The sequence below is a fragment of the Cherax quadricarinatus genome, chromosome 74 (assembly GCF_038502225.1).
Source record: "Cherax quadricarinatus isolate ZL_2023a chromosome 74, ASM3850222v1, whole genome shotgun sequence".
NCBI classification, from domain to species: domain Eukaryota; kingdom Metazoa; phylum Arthropoda; class Malacostraca; order Decapoda; family Parastacidae; genus Cherax; species Cherax quadricarinatus.
In genome coordinates, this window is record NC_091365.1 from 1,579,969 (window position 1) to 1,605,332 (window position 25,364).

The 25,364-nt window shown below is 46.5% G+C and overlaps 1 protein-coding gene across 2 annotated transcripts in view; it reads right to left on the reverse strand.

Annotated features, from left to right (window-relative positions):
* Window positions 1-682: 682 nt before the first annotated feature.
* LOC128700151 (protein tiptop) overlaps window positions 683-25,364 on the reverse strand; it is a 236,825-nt gene continuing 212,143 nt past the window's right edge. For both annotated transcript variants that reach the window (XM_053793126.2, XM_070100666.1), the window contains 2 exons: window positions 8,883-8,961; window positions 683-8,578 (listed from right to left, as the gene is read on the reverse strand). In XM_053793126.2, the coding sequence (XP_053649101.1) occupies window positions 5,578-8,535 (2,958 nt within the window). In that variant the 5' untranslated portion in view covers window positions 8,536-8,578; window positions 8,883-8,961 and the 3' untranslated portion in view covers window positions 683-5,577. The remainder of the gene's footprint in view (window positions 8,579-8,882; window positions 8,962-25,364) is intronic.

Consider the following 25,364-nt stretch of genomic DNA (forward strand, 5'->3'; position numbering starts at 1 on the left):
TCCAGGTTAGTGAATCAAGAGCCTTTCACCGGCAGGTTCTATATAAATTTAACCCAGAATGTCGATTATTTTTTTCTTGAGATAGACTTGTTGCAAAAATTTTCTTTTGTATACCTTCAGCAATTATTATTTTTTATCACAAAGAGCGTTAAAGTCGTACGATCGGTCATATCCTCATAACTAGCTATCAGTACATTTTTTTTCAGTTACTATTGAATATTATTTAATTCTTAAAATAATTTTGATATTTCAGGGAAAAGGCATAACAGAGTACGAAGGGGGCATTGAGAGAGTAATAATAAAGGGGGAAGGATAGAAAGTAGCATAAAGGCGCGAGAATAGTAATAGAAAATTACAGGGGAGGTTAGAGAGAAGTAATGGAAAGTTACAGGGGGAGGAGAGAGAGAGAGAGAGAGAGAGAGAGAGAGAGAGAGAGAGAGAGAGAGAGAGAGGAGTAATTGAGAGGCAAAAGGGAGGACGAGAAATGAGTAACAGAAAGGGCCAACGAGAGGAATAATAGAAAGGTACAAGGGTAAGCGAGTGATAACACAAGACAAAACAATAGGAGGGAATAAAGATAGGGAAAAACAGAGCTTAGAGAGAGGGGCACTGGAGAACAAGGTTCAAAAGATAAGGAAACAATCAGATGATGAGGGAAGAGGATACAATAAAACATTCAGAATCCACTCCAGATACTTTATTTTCATTTATTGTAACTTTACAACTGGAAGCTCAAGAGAGGAAAACGCAATAATTTACAAATAGGGACGTGAACTGTACAAAAACAAACAACTCATTATAGTAGCATAGAGTCGCGGTATCGGGAGGATGTACCGCTGTATACAGGTCCTAGCAAGGGTGCTCTGAGAACCCACCCTCGCCAGTCTTACATTGACACAAATAATAAAAAAAAAACATAAAAAATGCATACAAATCCATCAAGGCTGGTCACAAATCACCACACTTTTTTCAGGTTCACAAAAAAAAATTGCATCTGTATATTGTTTTACAATTTCATTGTTGGTCAACAACACTACCAGACACTTAAGATGTTCTTCGATGATTTTTTTTTCATATAGTGAAGGTGGGTTTGGTGGTGCACACTGCTCCCATGATGGGGTTGGTGGTGCACACTACTACCATGATGGCTTTAGTGGTGCATACTAACCCATGGTGGTACCGTATCTCACTGGGGTGTACAGGAATGATTGAGAGGGGGTAGGGGGGCTTATTTGGCTAAGCTCAAAAAAAAAAAATTAGATCAAATTTAATAGGTAACAGAACTTAACAGTAACCTGAATCAATATCGTTGAAAGTTTGGCAAAGGAGATTTCTTAAGTATTTATAACCAGATCCTTGATCTGAAGTTTTAAGCGTGGAAAGAACATAAATTTATCATGGAAATGGTACCAAGAAAAGGTCCAATTATATCACGATATACACAGATCAATTTATAAAGATTCATATTTCAGGGAAAGACCCCGTTTGTCTCAATAGAAATTCCATATTACGTATATTTAATGAGAGTTGAATTGGCACTTGGACACTCAAGTTTGGACTGTCAAAATCTCCTTGTTGTGTGTGAGTAGCATCTCCCCTGCAGAGGGTATTTGGGCAGCTTTCCATAACTCCTGCATAAGGTTTTGTGGGCCACTTTCCCCTAACCACTACAGAAGGTATGTAGGTAACATTCCCTAACCCCTGCAGTGGATATGTGAACACCTTTCCCTAACCCCCTGCAGAAGGTATGTGGGCGTCTTTAACCCCTGCAAAGGGTGTGGGGCACCTTTCCCTAATCCCTGCAGAGGTTATGTGGGTAGCTTTCCCTAACCCCAGCAGAGGTATCCACGAAGGAGCCCTCTGCATTCAGCCACAACAAATATCTGTGTAAAGTGCAGCAGAACCTGGCCTCGGCGTCGAGCAGCGTCGCACAGCACATTATTAAGTACACACAGGCCAAATGTAAACATTATTTAAGATCAACAACCCAAGGGATTAAGTCACATATCACATGGGAAACAAGACATAGATTTATATAAAAATATCAATGTACAAATAATCCATATCGTAATTACATTTACAATTTCAACCGAGATTTGGTGTACCATGGATGAGAAAGGCTGAGCAAAACAGAAGGGCAGCCATGGTCTCCGCACAGCCTAAACTGATACAACTAGTTACTTTGCCTTACAGACCAGCCATCACCGATAGTGTTCATGGTCATGTTTTGTTTAAGCAAGCCAGCGTCCCTCCCTCCAGAAGCACGCCATCGTGTCTCTGATATGGTCTCCCTCTCCCACAAGGTGTGTATGTGTTGCCTCTCTTCCAGCAAGTCATTCACTTCTCCAGCACCGGGTAGTATACGTATTGTTTTATTGTCTCTGTCTCTCTCAGTTGTCCACTCATTGCATTTACTTTCTAAATGATCTTGCGCGTGAAGTTTTGTATATCATGTTTTAACTGAATATAGAAACTAATTATAATAATTTATATAATAATGGCCAACCACCAGCAAGTAACATATTTTCTCTAAGATGTAGGAAGGGATTTTATTAAAGTTTCTCGTCATTTAATATATATATAATATATAAATTTTATATATATATATATATATATATATATATATATATATATATATATATATATATATATATATATATATAGTGTATCAAGGAATGAATTTAATAATCCACACAGGCTTTCCCCAGCAGAACACAAGTCTCTCACTGTTGTTTCATATAGGTTTTGTATCAACTATATATGATTGCTTATTAATTTCTTGTGTATTATTGTGTGTTGGCCGTAAGACTCATTATACGACTCGAGTGGGTATGAGAACGACCCCTTTGGTAAGCAAGGGCATGTCACTAGTCTCTGGCTGGTATCACGCACAGTATCTGCAGCTGGTATGATTTACATCCGTTCTCAACACCGCCGAGGCCAGTGTGGGGTTAGAAAGGTGTGGGGAGGGAGGCGAAGATGACCAAGGGATAGCTAAGAGAGAGGATATTTTTATGGTTGTTCTGCCGAGTGGGAAGGGTGGAGGTTAGACTCGAGGGGGTGGATGGGAGATCTGGGCAGTTGTAAAAGATGGTCAGGACAAGCAGGGAGGTCAAGGAGCAGCAGCAGCAGCTCGAGTGTAAAGGACAAGACGCCTTACTACGCACGGCTGCGCATGTTGTGGCTCCGGCCTGCTGCTAAATCACGCTTGACAACCCCTGATTACCGCGGGATGCGAAGGGCTTGACGAGTGTGCACTGGCTTACTCCTCCGCCCTTTGTATTGCTGGCAGCATGTATCATTCTAAAATTAGCCCCGCCGGCACCGCCTTAGCAACCCACCAACATGCTTCATCCTCGAGATGTGATTGTGAGCGCAGAGTCGCGCTATTATCGTACCCCGCCACTCCGAGGATCATATGTCATATGATAAAGCGTTGGTGATCGTACATTCCCCGTCTGCTCCAGCTCCATTCTCCCTATTATGTGGAAAGCTGAAGGACGCAAGTTGTAGAAATGCTGCGCACTTAAATATTACACTTAATATTTAAATGTGCTTGCGGTCTCGTCTGCATGGCAGCCCTTCGATTATAATGATATTCTTGGGTGAATGAAGACGACCTCTAAGCTGCTGCTGAGACGAGGTGGATAGGTAAAGACGCGGCGGGGGGGGGGGGGGGGGTGAAGGACGGGGGGGGGTCGAGATAAACACGTCAGGTATATACTGTTGCAAGCTTTTTAGTGACTTCCGGCGTGGTGTAGGCGCTGGTGGGAGCCGAGCGTGCAACCTCTGGGAATGATGGACTCGGTGATCAACAGGCCTTCATGATTGATGCGAAACATATCTGGCTGGCTTGCCTTTGAAGCCGCCGGGCTCACGTCTCGAATCGTGAAACTCATTTCAGATAGGCGGTATCTCATTAAGGATGAATTATCAGGCGCCCTCTACGAAGATGCGTGTGACGGGAGGAGGCGTGGCGGACGAGCCTACGGCAGGGCCAGCGACCCTACCTGAGACCCACAATGACGAAAATAAAAGTAAACAATTATCTGATGCACGCTAACGTGTAGTAAGGGAGTCCCAGAAGACATAAGATCGTTAAGAATTTCACTATAATATGAAGACTTGGGAATGATACTGATGGAACTACTAGACATTAGACAGCCTACAACACATGAGACATGGAGATGCGAGGGGCAAACAGGTCTACAGTGTTACTGTTTGCCAGGGCAAACCTACAGCGTGTCACTGTTTGCTGGAGCAAACAGGCCTACAGTGTTACTGCTGGGGCAGACAAACCTACAGCGTGTCACGGTTTGCTGGGGCAAACAGACCTATAGTGTCACTGTTTGCTGGGGCAGACCTATAGTGTCACTGCTGGGGCAAACAGACCTACAGCGTGTTAAAGGAGTGCTGTGGATTTTGAAGAGGTGCAAAGATCTGGGGATGATTGTGAGGTAGTGTTGTGACCTGTGACTTACATAAATATGACATCATCATTGAGAATGATCCATATGGCTGTGAAGTGTAAAACAGTGTCGTGACTTGGTTGCAAACTAGCAGGAATCAATATTAGGAGGATCAACTAGCAGTGGTTCAGAAACCAGTTATGTCGTCAGTTAGGGAATAAAACTAGATGTGTCTCAACATGTGGGGGTTAAGTAGCAAATTAATTTTGTGTGTGTGGAAGGAGGACTTTGCCAGGTGGGGGTGAGTGGGAGGGTGGGTGGGTAGGCGAGGGTGGCCTGCTGGAGGTGGTGGGGGCGAGGCTGGTGGGGGTGACGCTGCTCACGCCATGACCCAAGGTGGGGTCTACCTACCTGCCTGGGGTTCCAAGCCTTGCAGATTAGTTCTGTTGGTCAGGCGCATGTTTACACTAGGAATAAAGCATTGAGATCACTTTCAGCAAGTCAAAGACAGCATATTGTAAAAAGGATGATATTGATACATCATTGATGTTTCCCAAATAATTATCAACAATCAATTTGATCATTGCCATGTCAGCTTAATCTTACATTGTCTATATATTAATACCTATGTGAAAAAGTGACAGAAAGTGTGAGCGATTAAGAGTTTGCGACGACCCGGGACGATCACATCGTGGCGGGCGTGTGAGGATACACAGGGTGAGGCGAGGGCGCGCCGGGAGGCAGGGGGCGCCGCGCCCTCCCGCGGCCGCCTGCAGGTCCTTGGTGGTCCAGGGGCGGCTGTGGGCGCGGGCTCCCTCGCTACTACGGGCGTGGCAACAACCCAGCCCGCCCACAACACACACTTTGTACTCTGTGGGTTGTTTTGATTGTTGGCACGTGTCTTTCCTGCGGGCGGGGGGCGGGAGCAGCGCCCACTTAACAATCCCGGGCGGCGGGTGATATGAAGGGACCCCGGCCGCCGCCGCCTCCAAGCTGCCAGGTATCACAAGACTACAGGGGCCACCAAGCTCTCACGAAGGATAAATAGTTACACTGTACACACGAGCCACGCCACACTGTACACGGGGCGGGCGGGGGCGGGGGGGTCTTTGGCGGGCGCGGGTGGGGATGTGGGGAAGGGCGGCCATCCTTAGGGCAGTGGCCGCCACTACTTGCTGGACAGCTGCTTGGCCAGCTCCGTGTACTTGAGGAACTTGGAGTGTGGGGACTCCTCTACAGGTGGCGCTGGAGGCGTGGCCGCCTTGGTAGCGGCTGGTGGCGGCTTTCCGCTGCTCGCCTTCCCGCCCGCATTCTCGGGAACGACACCGTCTTTTACAAAGTGCATCTTCGAGAGATGGTGGCGATAAGCGCCTTTACTTATAAAGGGAGTGTCACAGAAGGCGCATTTCATGATGCTGTCGGCAGTCACTGCATCATTACACGCCCAAGAAAATGCTAGGATTGCTCCTGGATTGGTCTGTGGTCCGGCAGACGCCCCGCTCACTGGTGGCGGCCGTGGTTGAGTCTCTGTCTTGTCACACAGCTTCTGTAGCGCCGCCAGAGGGTGTGAAGAGCTACCTTCACCACCGCCGCCACCGCCTCCAAGTAGGGCTGAGAGGCCCCCTAGACCAGCCGCCCCAAGACCGGAGCCTGAACGCCCTCCTACGCTGGCCTCAGAGTGAGGGGTGCCAGACCTGCTACTGCAGCCCGCCGGGGATCCCATCAGCCGTCCTGCCGGAGACTCGCGCCCGATATCATGTGTGAGGTCGTTCTCATCCTCGTCTCCTTCCTCTTTCAGTTTGAATTCCTCTTTCACCCGTATCTCTTCCTTTACTCTGAGATCCTCCCTAGCAGACAATGATTCGCGGTCACTAGCCTCTCCATTTATTTCCAGAGGTTCTTGTTTTACCTCCTCCCTGCCACAAAGACTACCATGTTCGTTATCAGAATGATCAGCGCCATTCTCTGTAGGTGTGATTTCCTCGGGGGTAGCGGCAGCGGGATGGCTATCAGGTCTCAGCAACTCTAGAGACCTCTCGCTACCGCTACCGTCCCGTGTTATCGAACCCGTGGAGGCCGGGCGCGACCCAGGCCGCGATGGTGACCGTGGGAATGTGTCACGGGTGTCAGAATCTGCACTGGGGCTCATCATAGAATCCCCCAAGCCTCGCAACCCCGAGCCTCTGTCGCTCGAGCCAAATGAAGGTGGTAAATTGAAGGTGGATGGTGTACCAGCACCGTGTGGTGGTACACCATGAAGTCGGGAGAACGTGGCATACATTCCCACCAGCTGTGGGTCCATCAGTGGCTTTGAATAATCGGCGCTTTCGTCAATACCAAGCCGACGGAGAATACTAGAACCTAGAGGTCCGGCCCCGGGTTTTGCCTTACCAGAATCAAAACTCTTTTCGATCAGTTTTTCGAGTGCATTTAAGACAGATGGAGATTCTGACGCACCACGACCCTTTGGTTTATCAAAGTCTCTCTCCCTCGGGCTATCACGGGGAGTTTTCTCTGGTGTCTTCTTGCCTTCACTGTCTGTTTCAGGAGCAGAGTCCAGCTTGTTGCTGTAGTCACTGTCAGGGGAGAGCAGCGCTGACTTGAGCAGATCACGGGAAGAAGCGCCTACACAGTTGCGGATATGGTCTACGAATAACGAAGTTTCTATCTTGTCACCACACTTTTCACATGAGATACGTCCAGACCCCGAATGTTCCTTCATGCCCCTTCCGCCCTCCGATGAGGAACGATATTCCTGCTGGGCCCGCTCCAGCTCCAGCAGCTTACGTACAGGTAACGACTTCTTACGTTTCTCCCTAGTCTGCCTTCGCCGTGCTCCTGATTCCGTAATGGATCTCATGATATGCTCCTTGTAGTGCGCGTTCTTTACCATGTGATTACTGAGTTCTTTGAGCGAAGCAAATGCTTGGTCACACACTTTACAGGTAAGAACGGCATTCACGTGGCTCTGGCTACTAGATTTTTCTTCGGGGGATTTCCATGAGATAATCTGCTCCTGAGAGATTATATTCGTATAGTGTTGTGTCTGCTGCATATGCTGGGTCATTTCGGCCAAAGACTTGAAGCTCTGACCACACCACATACACTTGAGGATCTGACGAGTCTGTTCGGCACCTTTGCCTAGCCACACGTCCTGACCACGCACAAGTTTCCTGGGCAACGGCATCGTCTCCTTAATACTTGACATCAGATCACTCGAAGATGAAGAACCTGACGCAATCGAGGAAGAGGAAGAAGGCGCTTTTGAGGTCGGCGTCTTGTTGGGCGTGTACTGGGGCGGCAGATGGGTGTGAATTGAAGTGGCGCTGGATGAAGGAGGTGGGATTGGTGGCGGCAGGTTGACCCCACAATGCTTGGCCTCTTTCATGTGAGTCGTGAGCTCCGCCAGTGTGTTAAATGAAGCTTTGCACCAGACACACTTAAGAACGTCCTTGGTAGCGTCCTGACCCTTGCTAAGCCAATGACTCTGCCAAGCCGTGGCCCGACCGGAGCTGCCGCTAAGTCCACTCCTGAAGAGATCCAACCCGCTGTCGCCGCCCAACCTGCTCAATTCGCTCATTCGTTCCAAAGCTCTTGAGCCTTCCGACTGCGAGGGTGGCACTGCACCCATGGGGAATGCTGGAAGCTTAGTGGAAATACCCTCACTCTTAATCTTTCCATTCCAGAGTGGCAGCTCTGGCTTGAGTGCTGCCAAGTCGGGCCTGAGAGCCATGGCACTAGCAAGGTGGGGTGGGAGAGGGATGCCCCAAGCACCCAGCCCCTTGGCCAGATCATGGTGCATCTTGTTCTGTGCCGCTTCCAGCAGTGCATCCGCTGCCCTTTTGCGAGGCACTGACAAGTCAAGTGGAGAGTCACCGAGGCGATGGAGACCCGGTGGGGGAGACCCCGCTAGAGACGACCTGGCAGATATGCTGAGATTGTCTTCCCTGGCATAGGTTGGTGATCGTCGTAGGGAAAAATCGAGAATATCAGCCTCGTTGTCGGAGACTCGCATGAAGGAAGGCGACGAAGTCAGTGGGCGAAGTGCAGGCGGTGTGGCCCTAGGTGACCCTAATGGTGCTGGGGAAGAGTTGAGGGATTCCCGTGGAGAGTGTCGTGGTGACATCTTTGGGGATAGTCCCTCGCGCGACGCCACACTCCCGCTGTCCCTGAGAAAAATAAAAAGGAAAAGAAATAAGTTAGTTCACGTATCTTAAGCAAATTATCAGCACATAAAAAAAAAAAGCTCTGCCCGTTTTTAGCATTAAATTTCAAAAGTCCCTATGGTAAAGGTTCACACGTGAAGTGCAAATGAGGAACATACGATGGAAGGTTATGTAAGTGCTCTGCGGTGTGGATACTGTGCAGTGTATGCACTCTGAAGTATGTGTGTACTCTGCGATGTGTGTATACTCTGCAGTGTGAATACTCTACAGCGTGTATTCTCTGAAATATGTGTACTCATGTACTTACCGACGATGCCTGGGGCTGGAGGTTACAGAGTCTCCCTCCTCGCCGTCAATGCCAGGTTCCTTTCCTTCGCATTCCTCCCCTGCAAGAAGATAAACACGTTTTAATTATCTAACCGCAAGCACAATATAAAGACTAAAAAAGTGCAAATAACTTATATTAAATCCCACTGGCAAGAACGCTGTGTATATATACTATCAGCTTCTCAGGAGTCATGTGATCATCTATGGCAATTCACAGACAATGGCAAGCGTCTGAGAATGATTCTGTATTTTTTTTTTTTTACTTTAAAAGGTCTTCAGCCTCGGTGCGAGGCAGATATATACAGATATCTTTTAAGTTTTGTCTTCGAAAGTAGGTTTTAATTTGAATTTACCAGTGTATTACAACACTACTTATTTTGTAAATATATTATGAAGCTGAACACTTCTGAAGGCTGAGGGACTGACCACCTCAAAACTACTAATTCATGGCTGAGGGACCGATCATCTTATCTTTACCTCTCCACCTGCTGCTTTACTCGACTGAAGAAGCCTGAAAAGGAGCCGAAACATTTCGACAAAGATATACCTAATGGCGTTCCAGCACACACTACGATTGTGTAGGTCACACTAAACGATGCCCACGTAGTACTGAACGCTGCCATATCGTCCAGAGACGTGCTGGCACCACTGGGAAGTGGAGGGGGAGGGAAAAGCGGCTTGGACACTCCAACGGTGATTGGTGTCGCTGGTCTCCGCAGGCCGGGTGATTAGGAAGTTATTAAAGGTCCGCCACCACCAAAAACCAATTACTGCTAATGACGCGACCACGTTCCTTGGTCGGCCACAATACCCCTTAACCTGATGACCAAAGGGGTACGCTCGGCCCTTCATTAGCGTAACTACTTGATCAAACTCTTCTTTTCGCAGTGTCATTAATCTATAGTGAGGTAATGAACTCAATAAAGGTCTCAAAGAGCGGCTCCGAGTGTCAACAAAGGACGGATCCCGCTAGCTTTGAGAACACTGAAAAACGGCCTCACGAGAGAGAGACGAGGGTGAGGGAGCAAGGAGGAGGATCCAACACGTTTTCTCATCCTCATCTTCAAGGAAGCCCAGGGACTCTCGTACCTTATATAGTAAGTACAGCAAGTCAGTGATTCGCCCTGTTATCTGAAAATCCTCTCTACTCTTCATTTCTCTTTCTAAACGTTCAAGAATGTATTTGTTTTCACAATTGATACTGCAAATTCTCTTTCCTTGCACTTTGTTTCAGGTTCTTTTTTTTTTTTTTTAACGCCGGACAGTCTCCCACCGAGGTAGGGTTACCCGTAAAAGAAGAAACACTTTCACCATCACTCACTTTATTACCGTCTTGCCAGAGGCACACCGACATTACAGCTCAGATGCCCCTTCAAACTGTAATATCCCCACCCCTTCAGAGTTCAGGCACTGTACTTCCCACCTCAGGATTCAAGACCGGCTAACCAGTTTCAGTAAATCTCTTCACAAGTGTTACCTTGCTCACACTCAACAGCACGACAAATCATAAAAACCACTTAGTCTCCCTAACATGCTCATACACACGCCTGTTAGATATCCAAGCCCCTCGCATACAAAACCTCTTCTACCCACTTCTCTCCAACCTTTCAAAGGGAGTTTTTCGTATGCTAGGTTAATTTTGTCATAGCATGGGGATTGATATATCATCAGCGTACCTTCATAAAGCACAACAGCAACACAGTGAATTTCCTCTCCTGAACTCATTAAAACATCAAACAACATGAGACTGGAGACATCTTGGGGTGTGTCTACTGCCATTCTGTGTACCTTCGAATATTTTACCTGAAACACTAATATAGCTCCTTCGTCTTTTAGATATTCCTTAATCCAAATCAACAGTGTCACACGAGTGCCGGGCAGGTGGGTCGCATCCCTTCCCTTTTGAACGTTTGAAGTAAATCCTATTGGTTAATATTAATTTATTTGTAAATAGCGTGTAACTAGGACTATTTGGCAAGTTTGACATGTGTGTAAATATATACTTAAATGTACTCCTGTCAGCTTTCTTAAAAGCCTGGTCTCTAGGTCGTTTTGCAACTATATGCGCTTGGGCTACCGTCCAGAGGATGGATATGGGGTGCACAATAAACTAGCGGCTTCGGCGGCAAAAATTATAATTAAATTTGGTAATGTATCCCAGCAACGTTGTGCTTGGTGGTAGCAGCAGCGCTGGTGACTGGTGATAGTGGTGGTAGAAGTGCTGGTCGGGGTACCTAGCAAACACTGGTGACTGGTGGTAGCAGCGCTGGTGACAGTGGTGGTAGCAACACTGGTGACAGTGGTAGTAGCAGCGCTTGTTGGGGGTACCTAGCGAGCACTAGTGGTGGTGGCATGATAACCAGACCTATTAACACCCCGGACATTGGCCACATACCCAACCCTTTCACTGTTAACACTTACTAATTAACCTGACTGCACACGTGACACCCACAATTCACCATCATTACATTTTGCCGCTCGGCAGTGTTCTCATTATGAACACTGAACACCATTCCAACGGGCTATGATGGAACTTGTATACCTGTGACCGTTTCGATTACTTGACCAGCTAGGCTGTTGTTGCCAGCGGCCTACACGATATACCTTTAATGAGTTTCGAGAGAGTTTCTACTCCCGAAGCCCGGCCATGGACCAGGCTCATCTGGAGTGTACAGCTGAAAGTTAAAAAACACAGATGAGTCACAGGGATATTAGAAAATCTTTCTCCAGCGTGAGAGTGGTTAGGTGAAGTGGAACGCCTTAGACATGAAAGCAGTAAAGGTAGGATCCGTGTACAGCTTTAAGAGTATGTATGGTAATGCTCATGAAGCCAGAAGAATAACCCCGCCAGCTGAGAGGCAGGCCAGGAGCTAAGATCTGACCCTTGCAACCTCAAATAGGCTTTGCAACAGTGCTGAAAGTATAATCGTGCATTGAATGGATCATCAAAACATTCCTTGGGTCGCACTGAAAATGGGTTGAGGAAATATCTTTGTTAGTTTGGATTTGAGAAGGACCTGTCCAGTATGGGCCAGTAGGTCTACTGCGGTGTTCCTCCAGTCTTATTTTCGTGGTTGATAGATATTTTCATATAACTCAGCCGCGAGTAGTAGTGAGTTCTAAAGTTTGAGTGAAAATAGAGAATAAGACGTAAGCAGCAAGGCCTGGAGTTGCAACATTGACTCTCCAGCTGCAACATTATCCTAACAGCTGCAACACTGGCTCACCTTCTCACGCAGACACAGTTTAACAAGACTTAAGATTCACACAGCATACTCGAGCCAGTTTGTAAAGATTTATAGTAGTTCTTATATAATAAACGTTATTTTAGTTTATTATATTTTTGTTAACTCAGTAGATGGTGGTGGTGGACGGGCGGTGGTGATTACTGTGACTGGTGGTGGTGGTGAGGGCGGTGGTGATTACTGTGACTGGTGGTGGTAGTGAGGGCGGTAATAATTACTGTGATTGGTGATAGTGGTGGGCAAGCGTGGTGATTACTGTGGGTGGTGGTAGTGATGCTGGTGGTGGTTTGTATGCTGCTGCGTTCTGTCTGGACCCGGAAACTGCGGTATTCTATATTTTCCATCACAGAAATGTTTATATTCATATTGGCAATACGAGAATTTATACAATGACACAGAAGACTCTCTGAATATCAATACCCCCTGTTAATATATGGGAACAGCTGTATGTCCTAACACCTCCCTACAACGCATTATTAAACGCATTAAACACCTAACGCACGGACACGTACCCTAACGCCCAGTTAAGAGTAAGGAATAGGAGCTGAGACTCGACTTCCCGAACGCAAGCACGCACGAGGAAAGAACGTCAGATCTAGGGGAAGATATGTCTAGAGAGGTTAGAATGAGACTCCGTTTGGACGTTAGAGAAAGGTAATGTAAACATTCAGGTGTGTGTAATGGCGCAAGCCACCAATATGTGTGTGGCGGTGCCACTAGTCATCAGGATACCACCCGTCACTTGTGTGTCAAGTCGGTGACCGCAGAGTGCCCATTCCTGACACTTCCAGCATACAATTTGAGTAGTAGTTTGTCAATCTTCAAACAGTACAAGACTCAGGAGAAAATGATACGATGAATTATGAAAACTGAGATAATAAGACTATCAAGGCGCTCTAAGACAACAGACTGCAGTAGTTGCCTGAAGTTAAAACGAGTGAAATAACGGAATTTGCGTTATAATTTTAGAAATAGGGAAGAGAGCCAACATCTGAACTACGGGAATTGCCTCGTCTAACTGGTAATATACAACTTAAGGCGTGCATTAATGCTTTATAAATCATGAATAAACTAATTACCTCCTATTTCACAGACACTGTATGATCCCTACGGAATAATAATAATAATGATATAATAATAAAGCAAAATATTCGAAAGCCGGATCATTGTTTTAAAGATATTTCACATTGTCGCAAATGCTACTGTTAACCCCTTTTGGGGCCTAACTGTTAGGCCTTTTGTACATCCACATGCTCTTGCGATATGATCCACAGGATAAATATGAGCCCCTTCCCCCCTCAAACAATAGTTTCTTCAGCGGCAAAATCTAAATCTAATCAAATACTCTTAATCAAGTCCGTGATAAAGCAACGGTTCACGATGCAATATGGGCAAAAAAAAAAAAATAATGTTGATATCTGAAGTCTTTGTGTGATGTAAATGGTTCAGAAAACTTGACAAGTTGAAGAATGAGACACTTGTACAACATTTGGAAATGTTTACTGAGGAAACGCTTCGCCAGCCAGTGGTTTCTTCAGTCCAATACAAATAAAAACGGTGAAAGATGAGCAGTTCGAGGTAATCAGTCCCTCAGCCTGGAGTCTATATATTCAGTCCATCAATCTTGAGAAAAGTCTTAGTGATCAGCCTCTTACCAGCTGTCACCACTGTGAAGGGTTTCAAGGAGTTTACCAAGTGGCAGCAACACTTACATGGGTGTGAAGTATGGGTTGTGAATGTTGCAGCGAGGAGGTAGTGAAGATGTGTATGAGGGGCAATGTGTGGTGTAAACATTCTTCAAGATGACAAATCAGCAGCCAGGCTTTATACTTATCCTAGCTTGTGACAACTGTTTCACTATAAATGAGGAAATTATTTAAAAAAAATCCAAATACTGTGGGACGCCCAGGGTAGTGTGAGCTTCCTTCAATGTGCAAAGCTGCGCCAATCAGTAGGAACAGCATCAGGAGCATCAGCAACAGCAACAACAGCTATATCCTCCTTCAAAGGCCGCGGGCTCTGAGATCATTTCTGGTTACGTGGATGTCGGGAGAAGAGTAACTTGATGCTTTATCAAAGTTATGTCGAAGGCATGCCAGTGGGCTTCAGTGGCCCTTGTGCATTTCTGTATAGAAACTCATTATCCTTACGTGTCTGTAATGTTTTTATCTCTCTCTCTCTCTCTCTCTCTCTCCACCCTCATATCAGAGTACACGTATCCCCTTCCTTGTACCAGCATGCCCATATCATGTCTCATTTGCTCTTACATTCATCCTAAGCCTGATGAGTAATTTGACTTTTACTATCCCCGTATTTTTAGTGTGCCAGATTCCCTCATACTAGTGTAACCAAATATCTTCCCTTATACTAGCGTGGTCAGACCCCTCTCCATACACCATGTCTAGATGTACGCCCCCTGTTCCAGCATGTCCAAATCCTTTCCCCCATACCGTGTCACGAGCAGTGTGCTAAAGTTTCAAGTCCCCTCTAGCAAAGCACCAGCCTTCCCTCCTGCCTGATGGCTCTTGGTCGCTATATCCTCTGCTAACATCCCTCGCCACATAAAGATAACCGCTATACTCTGACGGCCCCGCCGGCAGGAGCAACAACGAGGAGACAAAATTGCCGAATCCATCGCGAGGGAGGCGGTGGAGGTGAGGCCGGTGCAGTCAGGGGCTCTGTAATGGATGCGACACTACACGTAAAAAACGGTGTCAGGGCCCACGTCAGATACGTGGGTCGGGTGCCACAAGGACGGTGCGGGGGCGGGGGTAAGTAGGGGAAGGGGGGGATGGGGAAGAGGATAGATGTTGGGGGGGGGAGGCCTCGCTGGTGCAGGTGGTAGGTTGACATTTGCCGTAATATTAATGGGCCTCGGAACACAAGTCGTGATATAACACTGTTGCATATTTACATATGCAAACACAGGGATCATGCTCAGAGATACGTCACAACAAAATACAGTGACAGAGAAGAGTCCACAGGAGTTACTCGTAGATATCTTCCCTTGTCTCTGTCAGACAATGCCCATCATGATGTAATATAAGCATACATCAAAAGGCAATTGTGGAAAAACATGCCTGAGCAGAGTTGAGGGATAGTCACTCCCGTAGCTACTGAACCCTAGCGGAATGCTTGGCAGTATCCCCTCATTGCCCTACTGAAGCTCTCTAACACAGAATGGCAGATTTCATCACTTGCTGAAAAAAAAAACCTAAGTGATGGAATATGACATAGGAACATAGGTAGCTTTTTCCCCAAATATGTAACTATTATAAATGGTAGGCCAGCAGCACACTTCTGATGTACTCAATTTTATTAAATATAGAATATAAACTTCAGGTCGTCCCTGCCTTGCTGGTGATAGGCAGTGTTTAAACTGGTCTGGAGTCCTTCACTGCTGGTGCAAATACCAGTGCCCGACTCAAACTCTGAATAGCTCGGGAGCTTAAGTATAATTTACACTACAGTGAGCTGGATTTCGGAGCTCTGTTTTCTTTCTGGCTACAGTCCAAGTGAACAAGTTAAGCATTCTTAAAGAAACTATGCTGCATGGGCAACACTTAGATCTTCCTTACAGAAGACTACCTGGAGTCTCTTCCGGAGGTCGTCGCCCGCGCAGCACGGTCCCAGACTAGACCTTCTGGTTGCTAGCCTGAGCGGTCAAGCTGTTAGTGCCCGCCGCCCGTAGTCCAACGTATGCACTACAACTCGGCTGATCAGGAATTGCTTTGAGGAATTTGTCGAGTTCCCTCTTAAAGACAGCCAGGGTTTTTTGGTAATATCCCTTATACGTTGGAGGGTGCTAAAGAGTCGTGGTTCCTTTACAATTATTGAGTTCTCAATCAATATAATCTCTCTCCTGCTTTTCGTTGGAGATATCCTGCATCTTTTGCCAAGCCTATTGTGCTCCTGACGTAGTAATTTCGATGTGCAGGTCTGGGACCAATCCCTCCAGTATCCTCTCTTCAGGTATAGATTATGATGTATCTTTCTCCCCTTCGTTCTAAGCAGTACATGAACGTAAGAACGTAAGAAATGAAGAACAATGCAGTAGGCCTGTTGGCCCATACTTGGCAGGTCCTTTACAATACCATCCCACTAACAGAACATTTGCCCAACCCACTTTCAGTGCTACCCTAACAATTAGCTCTGACATATCTATTTACTCATGTGCAAATTCCACTCAAATCCAACCCCTCTCATTCATGTATTTGTCCAACTCTAGAGTTGTAGGGCCTTTAAACGATCCCAGTAGTTTGGGTGCTTAAGTAAGTTTGTGTGTGTCGCAAAGGTTCTCTGTACATCTTCCAGCTCAGCAATTGTGTCCACCTTCAAGGAGTGAACTGAAGAGTATCATCACTGACTTGGCATCTCGTTCTGAAAGTTCAGGTTGCTGCATTTGCGATTAAAAAAAAAAAACACTGTTGTTTTCACTGAACGTGAGTTCTGACATTACTCCTAGGTCTCTCACACGGACACAGTGAACACATGGATCATTTCTTAATGGAAGGGTGGACACAGCAAACACGTGGATCATTCTTACGCATGGATGGATACAGCAAACAGATGGATCATTTATACGAAAGGATTGAAACAGCGAATACACGTGTGAACGAACACTCAGCCAAACTGTCATGAAATAATAGGAGAGAAAAAATATGTAGACAAAACCAGTAAACAATGTATACTGCAAACACCCATAAATTATGTTCCAATTCAGCAAAGCAGTCAAAAATAGATTAAATATCGTCACGATTAATACCGGAATTAATACACCAAGTGAGGATAATAGTAATCCAGAGTACTGACAAAATAAATGAGGCGAGAGTATAAAAAAATGGACAAAATAATCAATAAAGTGGGAGGTAGCGGGCAGCGTGGACCAGACAAAGTGGAGCTTTACCACCACCTATAATTATCTTATTATCAACTTTATTAATGGCGGTGGTGACGAGGCTGTTTTTCAGCGGCCTCTGTCCTCTGGCGCCCCTTCAAGGCTGGAAGGAGAGGAAGAAGTGCCTTGATGCCGGTGAAAGACTCTTGATTCAAGGAACTGCAGCATCCTCTAACTCCCCTATAATAACATCCTCTCGTCCACCGCTCACTATTCTCCCGTCTCTTCCCCTTCCATCCCTCTTTTGTCCCATCTGTAGTTCATTTCTCTATCCCTTATGCACTATCTTCTATCTATTCTTCATATTCCTGTTTCTTCCTCACTCTTCACCTATCCTTTCTTCGTCAATCTCTCTTCCCTCACATTCCATCTTTACACTATCAATACAATGTTGACGGCATTCACTCCTCACCTTCACCGGCAATAGGCACTTGCTTACACTATCATTTTCAACATTACTGTTGGCATCCTTCACTATCCCAGACAGTACGATATTCACTATTTTGCACCATCATTGGGAGCATCCCAATCACTTTCACTTCCGCTACCCCTGACACTCATTATCACCATCATTACCCCACCACTTTCACTATCCAAATCACTGTACGAGGTCCGTGATGAGCCGAATGTTATCCTGATGCCTTATGACCGGGCTCCGGGAGCAGAAAATCACGGAACTCATCAGAGGTATCATCATTATTACTATCACCACAGTATCTCATGCTAACAAAGGAGCTCATCCCTTTATCACCCGTGTCAATGTTTTCATGTTTGGCAACACTTGTGTACCTAGTGTCGCTCATACAAAAAATAGAAATGACAGTGTAAGAGGTATTAAAAAAGTCTACTCTAAAATATTAGTAAAACTAAAAAAAAGTGCTGGTGACAATAGTGGGTCAAATACCGCTCTCCCCCACACCTCTTCCCCTGTCATCCCAAGGACCACACCTGTGTGGTGCGAATGGTGGCCTGGTGGCTAAAGCTCCCGCTTCATACACGGAGGGCCCGGGTTCGATTCCCGGCGGGTGGAAACATTTCGACACGTTTCCTTACACTATTGTCCTGTTCACCTAGCAGCAAATAGGTACCTGGGTGTTAGTCGACTGGTGTGGGTCGCATCCTGGGGGACAAGATTGAGGACCCCAATGGAAATAAGTTAGACAGTCCTCGATGACGCACTGACTTTCTTGGGTTATCCTGGGTGGCTAACCCTCCGGGGTTAAAAATCCGAACGAAATCTTATCTTAATGCTTCCAACGAAGAGTAGGGCGTAATGAGCAAGTACACTCGGAAGTCGATGAGGGTAAAGGAACCAAATCTGTTCAACACCCCATACATAAAGTGAATTACTAACTGATCCCTAGCTGTTTTCAAGAGGGAATCCAAGATCCTAACGTCAGTTTCTGACCAGGGGAGGGTGGGGGTTGTGGTGCACATTGTTGATGCGTGCTGCTAAGAGGTCTGATCTGCGACCAAGCCGTGGGGGGCCATAACTTCCGGAATCATCGTCTTGTATGCACTCTCCCTCCACCTTCATGCACTTTTTACATTCCAGTATATCCTAGCTATAACCCCACTCACTTTCTCCACCTCACTCCCTCCTCCACCTTAAAACAAAAGGACATACAGAACGTATAAAGGCCTCCACGGCATCATTCCTCCTTAATTAATTTCTCGCTGCGATCTTTTTTTCCTCCCACCTCAGGTCTGAGGTCAAGACGAACATCATTCAGTAATAATTAATTTTCCATCGAGACGATCTGGTGCCCACAACTTCTCCCCTCCCTCACATCAGGGTGCCCACAGCCCCTCCCCTCCCTCACAACAGGTTAGGGGGAGTGAAGGGCGTGGTGGGAGGGGAGGTTGTACCTACCTGAGAGTGGTGAGTGTTCTGCTGAGAGACTACCCTCGATGGCTTGGTGACAGAGGTCGTCACTGGCTCTGTTGTTTACTAACAGTGTTGCAACATTATATCTTACCTGGATACCTGGAGGGTTACCTGGAGGTTATTCCGGGGATCAACGCCCCCGCGGCCCGGTCCATGACCAGGCCTCCCGATGGATCAGGGCCTGATCAACTAGGCTGTTACTGCTGGCCGCACGCAGTCCAACGTACGAGCCACAGCCCGGCTGATCCGGCACTGACTTGGAGGGTACCTCAATATTCATTACAAATGTGCAGTCGTACGTGTGTGTACTCGTCTATTTGTACTTCCCTATTTGTGGTTGAAGGGGTCGATTCACAGCTCCTGGTCCCACCTCTTCGCTGGTCATGAGCTTTATCGTACCTCTTCTTGAGTGAGTGTGTGGAGGGGAAGGGGGATGGACGGATGGGGGGGATATTAGGAGGTCCCACCACAGTAACTACTGTACAAGTGATGAATAAGCGATCCTGACTTCAGCCCGGGGTGCTGGGAGTCCTAGCCCGCGGTGCCAGTCGTCCCAGCCAGGGGTGCTAGGCTCTAACCACCACCCGGCCTCACCCGACGAGCGAATCACCCTATTCATCGCGCTAAATTAACTCGCGCACTTGTCCAAACAGCGGCGCTCTTTGATTTTCTCAGCGCGAGTCTCTCATTATTCAGCGGCAACAATTTATATAATCCATTATAATTATTTAAGTTTGTATAGGTCAGGGGAATAACTTGTAGGTCAGGCGGAGGGAGCGGTAAAGCTTGTCACCTACTGTGGCAGTGAGGGAGGTGTGGTGTGGGAGTAAGGAAGGTGTGGGAGTAAGGAAGGTGTGGGAGTAAGGGACGTGTGGGAATAAGGGAGGTGTGAGAGTAAGAGAGGTGTGGTGTGAGAGTAAGAGAGATGTGGTGTGAGAGTAAGAGAGATGTGGTGTGAGAGTAAGAGAGGTGTGGTGTGAGAATAAGAGAGGTGTGGTGGGAGAGTAAGAGAGGCGTGGTGTGACAGTAAGAGATGTGTGAGAATAAGAGAGGCGTGGTGTGAGAATAAGAGAGGCGTGGTGTGAGAGTAAGAGGTGTGGTGTGAGAGTAAGAGAGGCGTGGTGTGCGAGTGAGAGAGGTGTGGTGTGAGAGTAAGAGAGGCGTGGTGTGAGAGAGTGTGTGGTGTGAGTGAGAGAGGTGTGGTGTGAGAGTAGGAGAGGCGTGGTGTGATAGCAAGAGGCGTGGTGAGAGAGTAAGAGAGGCGTGGTGATAGCAAGAGGTGTGGTGAGAGTAAGAGAGGCGTGGTGTGATAGCAAGAGGCGTGGTGTGAGAGTAAGAGAGGCGTGGTGTGATAGCAAGAGGTGTGGTGAGAGAGTAAGAGAGGCGTGGTGGTAATAAAGACAGTTGAGTGATATAATATCTTGATCGTGTTATTTAATCTTGAAACGGACTTGTAACATTGCCAACTCAGAATTTAAAGAATAAACCAATATAGTCATGCCAGCCAGTGATAAGGCAGTGAAGGGAATGTATAGTTCAGAAACTCCCTTCTTCATCTGGCCTCTAGGACAGTGCCCTAGTGTGGTATAAATCTGTGTAAGTATAACATTTAACAACATTATTGCTTCGTTCACTTACGTATTCCGCCCAATTCAGCATATTAATTACTTCAACTTTAATAACAGCTAACAAAAACCTACAAGGTGCATCACATATAACCTCATACAGGCATAATACTATCCTGTAATCGCTGGAAACAAGGCGAGAATCCATTTAGAAGTAAGGGTTTGGGACTGAGAAAAATGCTATAATGGGAGGGTACAGACACCCACCTCCCGCCGACCATTAAGTATGAACTACGGCCATCTCGCCCTCCGCACTCATGGAAAGAAAGACACCCGCCAGAAAAAAGCTCCACCTTACAGCCGTAATCCCGACACCAAGAAATAAAATTGCGACACACTGGAAAAGCGAAGAAAGGCCAAATGATCTTCCCCAACACACTCTGTAGTCCTCGTTATCAGCTGGTTCTCCTTTCTCTCTTATCCCAGGCGTCTTAGACTTGCCTCCCGAGGAAAAATTGCCCCTTCAGGACTCCTCACCTCTCCTTATAATAAACCTCGGCTCGCAGGTAAGCTACATCAGATGCCAATCCTCTTCCACAAAACAAATCTGGATCATGGTTGACGAGTTGCTCTTCTCCCAGCATTGCTACCTATCTTCAGGGTGAAAAATCAGTAAGTATTTGTTTCTCAGCAGTACTTCCATTCATTTTATTTTCGAAAAGGTTCAAGACGTTAATAGAGAGTACGCTAATAACTTCTATAAACATTCTGAACTCCATATATTGTACATTGCGGTTAACTCATGGATGTGTTCGGCTTCTTTTCATCATTGTACATACAGTAACAAGTTTTCTTGATAGCCAATCTCCTGCTATGGGCTCAATGTTCCTTACCTCCCCAGGGCTCGTGAGACATATCAACCATAACCCTCTTCCCACGTTAAGTAGCTACTAGGTACTCCCTCAAGTGAAGTCCCCTCCAGGTGTATTGCCCCCCCATCAAACCAGCTAAGAAAAGTCTGCGTGTTTTGTCATATTCCTCTATGTACAAAGATACTCCCTTGGAGCATTTCCACAAGCCCCAGGCGTAGGAAATCCTTCCTTAGCAGGTAGAACAGTGTTGTAGTAGTGAAGAGGAAGAGACATGAGTGTGGGTCTGCGGCAGCGTCTCCGGCAGTGTGTACGCGGGTGTTTCATTAAGGGGAGTAGCGCGGTAAGGTGAGGTGGGGCCGGGGCGTCCTAACAATAAGCCAAATGTGAGCAGGTCTCCAGGGGACTCTAACTCCGGCGCAACCTGGCAAATGCTCAGCAAATGAACCACGATCTTCCTCTTCCTCCTTATCCTCTTGCTCTCACTTCTTCCCTCTTTCTCCTCGTCTTACTCATCATTACCGGCATCATCCACCTACTTCACTAACCCCTTTCCTAATTCTATCTTTCTCATTATCCCACACCCGAGTAGTAAAGATATAATGGAATTACGAACATGGAGATTATTGGTGTAGAATTCCGCAGTTCAGTTGTATGATTACTAAGTTCAATGGGATTTTATAATTCCCCATTAAAACACATTTGTACCAGACGTATCAATGCCATTATGAGACAAAAAAAAAGGTTGGGGGGGGGGGGGAGGGAAACAACCATCATCAGCAAATGATAGAAGGTTTTTAAAAAATTCAGTCTGGCACTATCCAGGAAATGATGGCGAAACGCACAAAAATTAGCCGCACCGTAGGGTCATCAAAGTAAGTCATCCGACCAATTTTGCCACGACCATCATAGTGGTTTGTTCCCAGAGTACGAAACTAAGAAAAAAATAATCGTCCACTGTCATAACACGACCCGGTCTAGGCCTTCATTAGCACACAGAGGAGCACTATGACTGGAAGACGAGGGAAGGAGGAGGGGTCAGGGTAAGAAGGAATGGGGGAGGGAAGAGCCAGGGGGCGCTGGCATCAAGAGAGGCGTTGGTGGAAGATCTCAGGTTCCATATTATCGGCTTCCAGGTCAGGTCTGGAAGTGGTGGCGCCGTCTGTCAGTGAGGGATTGACTGGAGCCGCGAGCAAACGACGGGGGAGGCTCCAGGATGCGGCCCAGGGGAGCGACTCGCCCGTAAGTGCCTCCAAGATCTGGAATCCTGAAGCGCCGGAGGAGGGAGGCGGTGGGGCGCCCGCTCGTAAACAGTAATGAACCTAATTGTGGCCGTGGCGCTGCTGCTGCTGTTGCTCTGCTGCTGATGCAGCTGGTGCCGCTGTTACTGCTATTGTTGTAGTTGTTGCATCTGCTTGTCTGCTGCAGCCTTTATTGCTGATATACGTACTCCAGTGATCGGTGTTGCTGCATTCTTCACACTGTTCTCTTAACATACTGATGTGCATTTTTACTGCTGCTTCCCTGCTGATGAAGGTACTCTTACGGCTCCATGTTTCTACTACTGTTGTTTGTCAATGACTGTTACTGGACATTGTACTTAACCATGGTCCGGCTCCTATGTTCTCGATACATACGCTTATGCACCGGCAGCTTTCTTGCTTCGTGGTGGTGTCGCAAGACTAGTGGTGGTTCAAGTTTGGTTACATGTTATTGAAAAAAGTTCTCTGCAATTTTTTTACTATTAAATTGTTATACGAGTAACCGTGTTTTACAATTACTGTTGCGATGTCCAAGGATGTACTTTCGTGTATTTGTTAATTTTCAGAACTAATGTATCAAACTATGTGATATAAATTTCGTAGATGTCATGCGTGTAGTAGTTACAGCTGTAGTGCAGTGTTGGTTATAGTTTGCTTATCCTGTTGGGCATAGTCGAGGATGCTTCTTCCGACTGTCTTCGGACGATGCGGCAGTTGGGGTAGCCATTATGGTTCTGTTGCAGAAGTGCGAGGTCAATAGATTTGATTTCGAGAGATTTTATTACAGTAGTTGTTGAAGTTGTAGTTATAATCTTGGTGGTAATGGTAGTCTTGGTGATAAAGGTTGTTCAAATGCTGCTCCTAGTACACAAGTCTGTGGCTGCTGTAGTGGTTATCTAGCTATCTGTGATTGCTGTATTCGTAGTTTTTCCTACTGGGATGAGTGCAATGGTAGATCAGGTAAATGTTAATGTTGTTACGGCAGCTCTGGTGTTTCAGGGAACTTTAGTAATAATCTGAATTACTACATAGCCAACAGGGCAGATGTGATCGTACTGAGAAATGACTAAGGCGGTAATGTTAAAGTTGACAATCTAGCTGTGGACACGTGTCATTTTTGCACGGCTATAAAATAATTCTGACGAGGAAGTAGCAGCAGAGTGGAAGTTCGTGGTTATGGTAATCATGGAGATAATCTTGAGTCGCTGTAGTGCTTGGATAGTAATATGGAGTTAAGATGGTAGTAGTAGTAGTAAGTTACGATCAAGCTGCTGAAGTGCCACGTTATGAGGGTGGGTTGTGTTGGTGGGGGTTGTGTTGGTGTTGGTGGTGCTGTGCAGTACACGAGGTGGTGGGGGAGAGGAGGGAGGAGTGTCATGGCAGGTCCTAGCGGGGGATGATGTGCTCGTATCTCGTCCAGGAAGGATGGCGCTCGTAAGTAGTGGTGAACGATGATGCTAATACCTTATGCTGGGAATGGTTGTGTTGGCTCGGGGGACGGCGTTGGTGGGCTTGCATGGTGGGGAGAGGTGGGCAAGCATGGTGGGAAGTGTCGGTGGTGGGCTAGTATGGAAGGGAGAAGTGGTGGGCAAGTATAGTAGGGAGGGAGGTGATGGTGGTGGGCTGAAACTACCATGGGGATGCTGCAGTGGGTTAAGGTGGGCTGAGAGGAGGGTTGAAGATGAGCGCAAGTTGGAATATTTGAGGGCTTCGGTGAGCTCATTTTCGATGGCTATACTCGAGAGTTGTCCTTGCGCGGGTATAGCTCCAGTTCCTGGCCTCGATTTCTAACCTTCAGTCTGCTGTTGTAGTTGGCTCCTAGCCTAATGGGTTGCCATATCTACTTTGGAATCCGTGTAGTGTGTGTGTGTGTGTGTGTGTGTGTGTGTGTGTGTGTGTGTGTGTGTGTGTGTGTGTGTGTGTCACTGCACCCCGCCTACATTACAACCGACTTCCAGGCTACTATATATATTCACCTGTTTTTCTGCATCGGTAAAGCTCTGGGCGAAATGTTTCCTTAATGATGTTTCCTAATGTTGCCGAAGTGTCTCTTTGGTACATATTTACAACATTCTTCTATTAATATTCATAATAATGAAAACTTGCAAAATAAAAGCAACAATAAAAACAAACAAGAGGAAAAGTTACAGAAGCAGCAGAATTAGATAACATACTACAGGAACCACAGAATTAACAAAAAAATAAAGAATCTAAGATCATGTCGCAGGGAACGCAATCACCGGGTCATTTATAAATAGTAATGGTACGTAAAAAATGGCATACTGCAGGAAATCTGAAAAATAACTTACCAATAAACTACAACACACATTCACATTAAACAATAGTGAAGGTTTACTCAGCAAAACGGAACAGACTGTTAGAAAAGCAACTGAAGCAATATGAAAAAATAGGAAGTTTGTGCAGGAGAGGGGAGTGGTACTGGTGGAGCTAGGAAGGATGAAGAAGGTTAAAAGCAGCACGTCCTAGCTGTGAAGAGTGCTAGAAGCACCACCAGCAGCAACAACGGAGGGTAGTACCCACCCACAGCCCAATCACCATCACACGCACGCCCACCACTCTACCTTTCCCATCCTCGACACCCGCAACACTCCGGGTTATTTTCAACGGGAGTTAAGAGTACGTCTCTAGTGGACACTCCACCTCAGGCTAAACTTTCAAGGAGACAATAGCTGGCTGTCACAATTCAATAAAATTAAATTGGGACGCCCCTCTCTA